This window comes from Lottia gigantea (genome assembly GCF_000327385.1).
Source record: "Lottia gigantea unplaced genomic scaffold LOTGIsca_69, whole genome shotgun sequence".
Taxonomy (NCBI): Eukaryota; Metazoa; Mollusca; class Gastropoda; family Lottiidae; genus Lottia; species Lottia gigantea.
In genome coordinates this window covers 153,614-165,630 of record NW_008710347.1, presented here as the reverse complement: position 1 = coordinate 165,630, position 12,017 = coordinate 153,614, and the positions used below count along the sequence as shown (strand labels likewise).

The following is a 12,017-nucleotide window of genomic DNA, read 5'->3' as shown; positions in this document are numbered from 1 at the left end:
TTTGTATTGTTATTGTTTCCATAGAGTAAACCTACTCTGCCTTTGGAGTAAGACTAACATTAAAGGTATACTACATCCTAGGATGAATGAAAAATTGAAATTTTAAACTTGTTCCAAAATGAGTGTTCATCAATGGACTTACCTGGTGTCCGAAAGTATTTAACAGAATTCTTCCATAATCCAATAAATCCATATAACTTAATACTTTGGAATCATGCTAAATTAATGTTATAAAGAGATCCTATTCTCTAGTCATAGCACAACTCAGTAAGTCCAACTGATGAGTATATACTCTGAACTGTAGGGATACCATTACATGGCTTGTCCATACAATTGGACACTTTTTCAATGCATATTTTATGATAGATGGCTGGTGATGTTATTGTTGTGAATCGGGGGGCGATATGTGATATTTTTAGACTCCTTGATCAAAAAATTCGTAACAGTAAACTTGCAGTAAAGTGAAATTTGATGTTGTCAATTGCGTAAATTTTTAATGCCCTACGTTAATCTACTATTTTTTGAAAAAAGGGTCTTGTGTTGTATGTTTAGAGTAGAACACAAGTTGCAATGGAAGATAATGTCATTGTTCCAGCTCGACCACAGAACTAAAATCGAGGTCAGTCAGGAACAGTTACGAATGCAATAATCACAGCTCTTCTGAAACCACCATTTTGTGACCGATCAACCATGAACAGTCCAAACGTTTTAAATGGACATAAAACTTATTAAATGTGATAATTTAATACTTAAACAGTTTATGGCCTTTCAGCTAACACTATTTCATTTAAAAAATACAAAATACACAAGAGAACAATTCATATATACAAATGTGAGTTAATGATTTAGTAACAGATAACTGGCCACCATTAAAACATGGAGTCACAGCTATAATATTCTTCAAAAGACAACTTTAACTGATTCTGTTAGACAATATAAAATAAAAATCGTTTTTTAAAAGCCAATAATTTTTTTTTCACTAATCAACAACTGAACGAGTTGAATAAAACTGTATAAAAGCCATACATCAAAGGTTGGCTGAAGGTCAACAAATTTACTTATGTTATTAGTATAACTATGAGGGAATTTCTCATGTGTAGTGGTTTAATATCTATTATAATACAGTTGACTGATTCCAACATTTACATATAGATGATTGAAACAATATGAATTTTCAAAATAAACAAAACTATTAATACGGCAAATGAGAATATACACAGTTCAACTGAAATTGTATTTAAATTTGATCATAATTTTATTTCAAGATAACAATAATAAAGTATATACAGCAATGAAAATTTTACAGTTCACTTTGACCTAGTCTATAACAATGTCAATGTTAATCTTGTAGTTTATATGCTTAAAAATCTAAACAATATCATTTCCCGTCTTTTCCTTTCCTTAATTTTCCATCAGGTCTGAAAATAGAAAATAATTATCATTCTGAGAATAATTTCAACAAAAACAGGTTTCATTCTCAAGTAATAGATAATAACACTGGACCCACTGCGGAAGTACTGGCCATTCAAATTTTTCTTACATTGAGAATTATTAGAACCTATGGCAACCAATTGTCTAGCAGAAAATACAACTCACTGATGAATGCCTTAAGCCCACAATCAATTTACAACAAGTATGTAAATAACCTTCTGACACAATAGTCAATGTTTCAAGACACCGGAATAATGTGTAGGATTATAAGCTCTTCCAAATGACTGTAAACTATGTGTAATAGATTAACAACAAATATTTCAAGACTTGATTATCAGATCAATAAATAGTTAACCTATTACCTGTGTCGTGATTTATTTTTATTTTTTTTATGACGTAAAGGATTCTTTTGTATTTTTCCAGAATGGTTAGTCTGTAAAGGTATATGTGTGCCATTGTTTGTTGTTGGTAAAGGTGAATTGCTGCCATTTGTTTGACTGTTTGGAGTATTGGCACCAGATGTTACTGTGGGTGTTTCTGGCGAAGGTGATGGTCCTATAAAAAAGAGCATGAATAACATTCATAAGAATCTTAAGTTTGGATCAGATATAATGAAGGCCCCTTTTATATTTCACCAGTATATATTAATGCATCATAAGTAAGCGCCTTGACTGCAATAGCCACCTTTCTTGTATCACAGAAGCAGCTATTATTTTGATTGGATTGTACATTTGCAAACACAGCCAATCAGCAGTATATATACAATCTAAATCATATGTCTAGTGACACAGAACCCAAGATCTTTTCAGGCTCTGATTATTCTTTGAATAAGCTCTATATCTTGGTAATTAAGAGATGGCATCATGAGGAATAAAGATACCCATTACTTACTTCTGTCTACAGAATCTGATACTCCATTTACAGCCTGTAATATATACAATGTAAAATAGAACACAAAGAATACAAACTGATATATAAACAATCAGATACAAGAGGACCCTTTTAACCTACATTGTGTACTATAACTAAAACAATTACATGCATATAGCAGAGGCAACAAAAAGTACAGTCTACAATCTTTATTTATTTATTGATATTGTCTAACCATTCTGAGCTGCATGGCATTATGATTGTAAAATATGGCATACAGGTAGCGTAAAAAGTCAACTTTTAAACTTGTAACTAAATGAAATTCAACTTACAGCAGCTGATGTAACAGAAGACTTTGAAAATAATCGATCAGCTTCCTTAAATTTTCGATTCCGCTTGTCTGCTTTGCTATTTGTATTTCTGAAAAAAAGGGAAAGATATCAAAATACAAAATATTAATGGCTATTTTGCTTTTTTTAAAAATATAAATATATTTTAAATGAAAAGAAGATGCAGATTGTTTGATGACTCTACGATTTAATACTTACTTTGTATTAGTTAAATATCTATCCCAACCACGTATGATATTCCCATATAATTGTGTATCTTCTAAATAACTGCCTTCAAAGGCATAAATCTGTCTTTCTAAATTGGCTAGAGTTTCCTAAAATAAAACAAATACAGTATATAAGATATCCCCAAATTTTCGAATTAGTGTTGTTGATATAATTATGGACTTGACCTTCCCTACACACCGCCACCGGCCTTCCGTACTTCTCTGCTGGACAATATACAGAAAACAAATTAATTCAGTATCATTTTCCCCATAATTTTAGGTAAAATAGTTTTTTCAGGCATGTTAGGCCAACTGTTGATTAATTCCAATGTTCATAAAACCCGGGAATCAAAAATGATAAAAGATCAATGGACCATTTTTACCTCCATTTTGTTTTCAGAAAATTTTACGCTGGGTTACAAAAGGTTGAGGTCAATTTCTAGAATTAATACTAAAAACAAGACCACGAAATATTCAAACAATTCACCAGGCACAAATTATAAATCCAACTTACCGCTATTTCAGCTCGTCTCCTCACTAATTCTATTAATTCATTCCGTGTATCTGTTTGGGAATTTTTTGAGTTCGCCATTTTTGTTTAAAGAGTAGAAGTCAAGGGAGGTAATTCAAAATGATTAGACCACAACTAATGCTACATTACCGAATAATTGGCGTATTAATAAAATTTACAACTTGTATGCAAAAATGGTCAATCATCTTTTCGAATGCGTAAGCACAAAGTTTTCAATTCACAATTTGGCAAAAATATCTCAACAGTCTGACCAAATTCGACGAATAAATTGGCTTATGGCATGTAGCGTAATGATAGACGACTTACCCACAGGGACCGGTATCGATGTGATAATTATAAAAATAGAAATTTAATATAACGGTGCATAAAAATGTAAAAAAAAAAAGAAATAAAAAAAAAAACCAGAAAACAGTATGTAACGGTCCCTATGGACTTACCCAATAGGTTATCTAACTAGTAACATTTCAATTCGACATAATTGGGCTAAAATTTTTATATTTGGAATGGCGCAGTTGGATTCTGCCGAAATTGGGTCCAAATTAGAATTTCCGGGCGCGTGTGAATTCGGTAGACGGAAAGGGTAATTGATTCTCATACTTCTGTATAACTCGAGGTTGTATATTTTATTCGACCTATATAAATGGCCAAAATTACTTCTACAGATAACGTGAAAAATAACTAAAAGACTTAAAGATGGGTTTCTTTATTTTTTAGCGTCAAATTAAGCAAACTATTTGATAAATTGATGTTTCTAATAAATTATCATGTATTCTTAATCATATCATTATGTTCTTATTTCATATAATTATACATGTATGTACAGTCTGGATAAACAAAAAAAAAACAGAAGATTTTTTGACCTTTCTTGATAGGTCACTCATTTGAATTCTGCTAGTAATTTTCTTCTAATTTAGCTAATTATGCATTAATTATGGACATGCGAGACAAACTGGTATTTTCCAAGTCATAAGAACACCTCTACTTTCTATTCATATAAGTATTATAGGGGAACCCATCTTTAAACATATTTATAAATCAATTCCTTTCAACTCGAGGGCGACTAAAAAATCGCCTAACATTATTCATTTTTCTTCTGAAAAACCCTTCATCTGGTGTCGGCGATTCAATACAGATTGCTTCTGGGGCCTCTGACAACTGACATGCACCGTATTTTGGTGAAATACCTTTAAGTTGCAGGAACCTCCTAGCATTTTCTATTTCTTGGCTGGTAATTTCTTGGGTAGGCTGTAAAGTACATTTATTTAAATTACATTAATTTGCTATAATAGGTACCCACAACCACCACACAAGAACAAAAACCCCACCAGTAAGAAACGTCAACTATTTCGGAAAACACCTACCGATCTGTTGAAAAAATCTTCAGTTGAGGACAGGATTAATCTTCTGGTAAAGAAATCCATTCTGGACAAATACGTTAAACGGTTACAAAGTTCCTTCTCATTATTTTTATCATTTTCTTGAAAATAATATTTTACTCCACATTTAAATAACATTAAGGTATTTATTGAATAATTCCTCAATTCCATCTTCTCAAACTGACGAATTTCTGGTTTCCAAAAGTATAAATGCGGATGTGGTTTGATTGCTCTTTTGCGTTTTGACTTTTTTCGAGATCTGGAAAGGTTCTGTACACTACAACTATCACCTGTTGCTGTGTTCCTTTCAATGCTGTTTTCTCTCTCTTCTTCTCTGTCAGAATCTCTTGAAGTTGGATTGTACTTTGCTGGTAATTCCCATTCATCTAGGCTCTCTAGATCCTCTAGAACAAAATCACCATCAACATCATCATCACTAAGAACCACTTCAAGGATGTCCGGATTCAGATTATCATGTTGAACAGATAATTCACGCTGACCTGCTGCAGTGTCATCACCACCGATATCATCGTTATCATCATCCTCATCCTGTTGTGCCATTGCTGGGATTTCAGGACTCAGATTATCCCGTTGAACAGATGAATTGGATTCACACTGGTATACTCCCAGGTCATCACCATCATCCTGATGTACCACTGTTGAGATGCCAGGATTCAGATTGTCTTGTTGAACAGATAAACTAGATTCACGCTGGCCTACTGAAACGGCATCATCATCATCATCATCATCCTGCTGTAGCAATGGTGAGATGTCAGGATTCAGATTATCTTGTTGAACAGATGAACTAGATTCACGCCGAACTTCTGTAACGTCATCATCATGGTTAGCAGATTGGTTTATATTCAACAATACTCTTTCTTCTTCTTCAATTTCAGCATCTTCATGGTTGCTATATTGGTTTATATTCAACAATACTCTTTCATCTTCTTCAATTTCAGCATCTTCATGGTTGCTATATTGGTTTATATTCAACAATACTCTTTCATCTTCTTCAATTTCAGCATCTTCATGGTTGCTATATTGGTTTATATTCAACAATACTCTTTCATCTTCTTCAATTTCAGCATCTTCATGGTTGCTATATTGGTTTATATTCAATAATACTCTTTCCTCTTCTTCAATTTCAGCATCTTCATGGTTTCTATATTGATTTATATTCAATAATACTCTTTCTTCTTCTTCAATTTCAGCATCTTCATGGTTGCTATATTGGTTTATATTCAACAATACTCTTTCTTCTTCTTCAATTTCAGCATCTTCATGGTTGCTATATTGGTTTATATTCAATAATACTCTTTCTTCTTCTTCAATTTCAGCATCTTCATGGTTGCTATATTGGTTTATATTCAATAATACTCTTTCTTCTTCTTCAATTTCAGCATCTTCATGGTTGCTATATTGGTTTATATTCAACATAACTCTTTCTTCTCTTTCATGTCTGCGTCTGTTTGGATGCCGGTGAGTAATATCCTGCAAAATATAAAAGAAAGACGAGGGAGATATAGATTTATCTAAACTATGAAGTAAAAGAGCAGCACATTTTAATCGGAAGGCTAAAAACCTAAAATACATGTTAATGTTTATTTAAAAAAATCCGTTTAATTAACCACATCTTTTCAGAGTCAAGGGAAAAACATAAATAACGAACGCCAGGACTTCAAACGTAATTATTATAAGGTTCTTAAAAAAAATTATTTCCCCAAAGGGTCTATAATGGTAGGCATACTTGTACTAGTGGTCTGTACATTTAAATTCTACTTACTGCATTATCATCACCATCTGTATCCTGGATTTCTCCTAGTGGCCTATTCAGAGCAGAACTAAGTCTTCTACTTAACATTTCTACAACACCAATAATAGAATCACCATGACGACTGTAATGACTATCTGACTTCGTGGGACGAGGTTTCATCATGACTAAATTAGATTTACGATGTTTCAAAAGACTCAATGATGACAATATATCTAATGTGGGTTCAATACACTCTAACCACAATGTTGCTGGTAAACCATCTATTATTGGTTCGTCATAATAGACTTCTTCGGTCACTTGTTTAAAGCCAGGGTGAATGAAAAGATGTTTACCAGGATGTCTGTAATTTCCGTAATATCTATAATTTGATGGTTTCCCACCCAAATCACCTGTGGTCAACCCAATACCGATATTTAAAACGGGGTGATCATTACACCCACTTCTTCTGTACAAAAGATTTTCTTCATGAAGTCGCAATTCAAATTCATCTTTAAAGAAGAATACAGACTTATCACGATCTTCACTATCGTTCCTTTCCTGTCGTTTGAAGCAAGAAATCAACCTAATGTACCATTTTTTCTCTTTTACATCTATAGACGGCATTAGTAGTATTGTATGAAGGTAGTTAAAAGTTTAACGTGCAATCATTCTGCCACAATGGCGTCAATTGTGACGTAATAATTAAATAACACTATTCCCTGGTTTTTCAGACCAATGGCAACCAGACGCTTTGATACCAACTGGATCACCCCGACGATGATGTTCACTTTCTTTCCATGACCATCCAAAGGGTCGTCTGATAGTTTGCTTCATCATCTACTATTACGAATAATCATGCCCCAAAAGCAATAATATAGGCCTAATATTTATAATATAGATCTAAATATAGTGGCTTACAAACCCCGAAAGTCGCATATTTGGCTGTTTTAATAGCAGTATATTTTTTGTAAACGTAACGTCGGAATTTCATTCAGAAAAATGATACAAGTTTTTTTTTAAAATGACAAATCGAATTACCGCAAAACCAGTTATTATGTGGATAATTATATTACAGTAAGGTCGGGGGAATTGGAACACTTAGTACAGGATAAAGAATTGAAATACCCAGGAGCAGAGAGGCATCTGGTTTTTAGAATGAGTAATCTCTGAGCTGTAACAAAATAATTAAATTTATTCTGCAAAATTGACACATGATTCTATAATAAATGAATAAAGTATTGGAATTTTGTTCTCTCCCAAACTATTGTACATTTCCAGATCTGGAATGCAATCAATAACATACATTTCGCGATCTGTATTTTGAAATACAAGCAATAAAATACGTTTCCAGATCTGCATTTTGAATAAGAAATGATTTTTGAAACAACATACATTTCCAGATCTGTATATTGGAATGCAACCAATAACATACATTTCTAAATTTGTATTTTGAAATACAACCAATAACATACATTTCCAGATTTGTATTTTGAAATACAACCAATAACATACATTTCCAGATTTGTATTTTGAAATACAACCAATAACATACATTTCCAGATCTGTATTTCAAAATACAACCAATAACATACATTTCTAGATTTGTATTTTGAAATACAACCAATAACATACATTTCTAGATTTGTATTTTGAAATACAACCAATAACATGTATTGCAAGATTGTGACCTTTGTTTTCTGTTACATGCATCATGATAAATGATATTTGAAAACTAGGTATTTTTGATTCGAAAAAAAAAAAAACAGACGTTGTTTTATAAAGTTTCATATTCATGATGACATTGGAGTCTTGGCTAAAATATCATTAACATATGGGTTATTTTTAGCCTTGACTTCAGCTTTAAGTTTTTCCATTTCTTTCTGAAGATCAGTATCTGACATAGTATCTATTGGTAATTTCTTCACAGTATTTAAAAACTTCTCTATTATTTCTTCACCTTCCTAAACAAATATAAAACAATATTCATATAAAAAAATTTTTTTAGACTCTATTTCTTTCTTTTTTTTAGGTCTGAAGAAGCCTTGTATGCAAAATTTGCCTCATTTAGTTTAAAAGTGACAGCAGAAAAGAAATTTTGACTTTTTATCTTTTTCCATTTCAGACCATTGATAAAAGAATAAAATTTTTATGATCACATCCAAGCAATAAAGTTCATACAACTTAAACCTAGCATTACATAAAGGGTGGGTTCTTAACACAGTCAGCATATGACAGACCTCCATCCATCTCCATTCTTTTCAGTCTACCAAGCAGTAAATATTTTTCTTTTTCTTTATAAGCCTTTCAACCCCAGCAGATCATTTACCACCAAAAAAACACCCAAGCACCCAGTAAGGACTGTTACCAAGTGACGTCATAACTTCATATACTTTTGTAAAAGTAACAGGAAAACATCATATACATGTAATAAAAATGGTGATATAACTTAGTGATATTATGATATTAACAAACCTCTTTGACTAATTTACGTTTTTTAACAGCTGGTTCATCATCACCATATAAATCTGTACCTTGTAAATTAACGCACTGAAAATCTTCTAATTCTCTGGCTTTTTCTTTGGCAAACTGAAAAATTTGGATAAGCATTTTTAGTACAAGCAATAAAGACTTTGGATTTTCTGTTCTTACATCTGAGATGAGTAATATGACATGGAAAATTAACACAAGTACAGAAGATTTTCAAACATAAACTTCACAATATGAAGAGGAATTTAAGACCAGACATTAAGATATTGCCCTTTCAGATCAATATTATGTTTTAAAGGTTTCTTTAGGTCATTATCACCAATTGAATTATGTAATGGGTTTATTCAGAATCAGATATACAATTAAATACTTTACCTCTATGACATGTTTAGGAAAATGAGCTAGTTCGGCAACATGTATACCAAAACTCTGGTCACATACACCTTAAAAATAGAAATAACACCATCATACTATCAAATACTATTGGAACAATGCAGAATTAACCATGAGAATCAATTCTTTCTTTCTGTCTGGTTTTGAAACAATCTGAGGTGTATACCACTCTGCTCACACAGAATAAATATGCAGACAGCTCAATTTCAATATTATTTCACAATGGCTGAATAAGGTATATTTCCAAGAACAAGGGCCATGACTCATATTAAATTTTCTTAGATTTTTTTCATATTTTCGATAGGATTCAACCATAGTGATAATCAACAATTTTACCAAGTTTTGAGCAATTGTTAACGGATAGATGGACCGCTGGACAAACTGACTGACCAAACGACACGGGTGCAAAAAAAAAATCTCCACATTTCCTTTGGGCGTATAATAACAAGAAAAATTTGGTACAAATCATATGAATAAAGGATAGGATTACCTGGTTTTACTCTATATAATAATGTTAATGTATTATTTGTTGTTAAAGCTGTAACATGTAGATTGTTGACACTACTAACAACATCAGATAGAGCTGTTAATTCATGAAAGTGAGTAGCAAACAAACAAAATGGTTTTATTTTGGTAGCTATATGTCTGAAATATACGATAGATACATCACATTAACCCTTTGAACCCTGAGTGTAAACGAAATCAAACATCATATACCACAAACTCCAAGTAATATAACTTAAAGCGTATGATGTTAACACTGTATGACGTCACTTAGTAATGGTCGGTTCACCAGCCGCCCGGCTATATATTGTGGAATTATGTGACCAGTAAACCGGCCGCTAGGGTTGAAAAGGTCAAGATAAAAGCAATGGTAAAATTCTATCTCTCACCCCTTCAACCCATAAGATTCAGTGTTGTCTTAATAACTTTCACAATAAATGGTAACAGAGCTATAAATTACATAGAAACAGTAGAAACTTTCATCATAGCTTAAAACACACAATTTGATTTGTAGTTCTCAGCTTTAGCACATGTCAAAACTTACTCTGATATAGCCCATGCTAAACCAAATCCATCATAAGTTGAAGTACCACGTCCTAATTCATCTATAATAATTAGTGATTTCTCTGTAGCAGACTGAAATATCAAGTACATAATTGGTAATTTTCATACTAGTATATAAAATACACATATTTGGCTGAGGCATTTGATCATTCTGAGAATAGAAAACTACCATCAGGCCACACAAAACCCTCAGTCATATGAGAATTCATTGAGTATCACTTTTGATATCAATGGTTGCTCATTTCTCTTGTGTCACAATCTGCTTGCTAGATGGACATGAAGGAACCCTGTATAGGTCACATTAAACATTACTACATGTGTTATCAATGGTGGCTACTGCTATCACATGTCAGTCTTCTAGAAAGTTGTATTATATTCATACTGGATCATCAACAATAACCATACATTGTAATTAAAATATAAAAAAACTATCTTACTCTGAGTATTGAAGCTGTTTCTAACATTTCTGCCATAAACGTAGATACCCCTTTTAATTGACTATCACCAGCACCAACTCTAGCTAATATACTATCTACTATTGTTATATCAGCTGAGGAACAGGGTACAAAACATCCTAACTGTGCCATTAAAACCACAACACCTACCTAATAATAAACACATATTGACAATATTTATCATGTTATTGATAATCACCAGAATTTAATTTATATAAAGGTGCCATCACACCATAGTGACTATCAGTTGCGTATGGTTGCGAAAAATGAAAGTGGCCATGAGTTCTGAAGGTGACTCTTAACATGAGACATAACAGTTGTGTTCCAAACTTATGACAATTATTTTTATTCACTGATGATTGCTATGGTGCTAGGGCCACTTTAAAACCCAAAACAATTTTTAGACCCCACCAATAAATTTCTTTTATGTTTCAATTCTTTAAAGAATGTATTTAGTAAAACTAAACTTGTCTTTTTAAAATCTTCTTAGATTGACTGAATAAGATAAGACACATCAATATAATAAGAATATATACTAAAGACCTACTGATCTGATATAAGTTGATTTTCCTCCCATATTAGGTCCTGTTATTATGTGGAACATTTTCTCAGCTAAAAGTACAAATCAATGAATTGATATCATTTTTATCGGAAACCAAATCATTTAAATCAAAGAATATGTATATTAAATCTGTGTTCGAGGTTAGAATTCAAATTTAATAGTTTATATTTTTCAATATAGTCAGAGTTAATTTTAATTACATTTTGATAATATAGATAGACACAGTCTTCAACCCTAAATACTGTAATAAAACATACCTTTTTCAAACATAGCATCATTAGGAATGAATGATACATCATCTTGCATTTCTAAACAAGGATGTCTGGCTTCTTTTAGCTTTAATATTCCACTACCTACAAAATGATATTAAGATATCAATATTTATATGGAGGAATATAAACATTGATAATAAGAGAAGATATCTTTTTAATGTAATATATACTTTTCTTACATCTATCTTACATAGTTTGAATTTCATAAACAATATCTTTAAGAAACTGTCAGCAGGTCAGTTTTTCTTAGTGTTAGCAATAT

At 32.0% G+C, this 12,017-nt stretch overlaps 3 protein-coding genes across 3 annotated transcripts in view; all 3 read right to left on the bottom strand.

The window, feature by feature from the left end:
• Positions 1-2,624: 2,624 nt before the first annotated feature.
• Positions 2,625-3,449, bottom strand: LOTGIDRAFT_130457 (hypothetical protein; the record flags this gene model as incomplete). Its single annotated transcript, XM_009065230.1, has 3 exons — positions 2,625-2,721; positions 2,850-2,965; positions 3,372-3,449. 3 exons carry the CDS (start codon positions 3,447-3,449, stop codon positions 2,625-2,627), a joined length of 291 nt encoding a protein of 96 aa, XP_009063478.1.
• Positions 3,450-3,997: 548 nt separating this feature from the next.
• On the bottom strand, positions 3,998-7,192 carry LOTGIDRAFT_235712 (hypothetical protein). The gene is made up of 3 exons (XM_009065229.1): positions 6,549-7,192; positions 4,751-6,256; positions 3,998-4,634 (listed from the first exon to the last, which is right to left on the bottom strand). The coding sequence occupies exons 1-3, from the start codon at positions 7,140-7,142 to the stop codon at positions 4,425-4,427; spliced, it is 2,310 nt and encodes a 769-aa protein (XP_009063477.1). The 5' UTR covers positions 7,143-7,192; the 3' UTR covers positions 3,998-4,424.
• A 501-nt stretch (positions 7,193-7,693) lies between these two features.
• Positions 7,694-12,017, bottom strand: part of LOTGIDRAFT_195636 (hypothetical protein) — a gene marked incomplete at its 5' end in the record, with an annotated part of 12,639 nt that continues 8,315 nt past the window's right edge. The window contains 8 exons of the mRNA XM_009065228.1: positions 7,694-8,479; positions 8,991-9,104; positions 9,381-9,448; positions 9,889-10,043; positions 10,447-10,538; positions 10,904-11,071; positions 11,469-11,533; positions 11,741-11,832. Of these exons, the coding sequence (XP_009063476.1) occupies positions 8,309-8,479; positions 8,991-9,104; positions 9,381-9,448; positions 9,889-10,043; positions 10,447-10,538; positions 10,904-11,071; positions 11,469-11,533; positions 11,741-11,832 (925 nt within the window). The 3' untranslated portion in view covers positions 7,694-8,308. The remainder of the gene's footprint in view (positions 8,480-8,990; positions 9,105-9,380; positions 9,449-9,888; positions 10,044-10,446; positions 10,539-10,903; positions 11,072-11,468; positions 11,534-11,740; positions 11,833-12,017) is intronic.

Coding starts and splice junctions, on each gene's coding strand:
- LOTGIDRAFT_235712 (XM_009065229.1), bottom strand. CDS start 7,142: ATGCCGTCTATAGATGTAAAAGAGAAAAAATGGTACATTAGGTTGATT. Junction 6,257..6,548: donor CAGATGGTGATGATAATGCA/GTAAGTAGAATT, acceptor TATATTTTGCAG/GATATTACTCACCGGCATCC. Junction 4,635..4,750: donor AAGATTTTTTCAACAGATCG/GTAGGTGTTTTC, acceptor TGTACTTTACAG/CCTACCCAAGAAATTACCAG.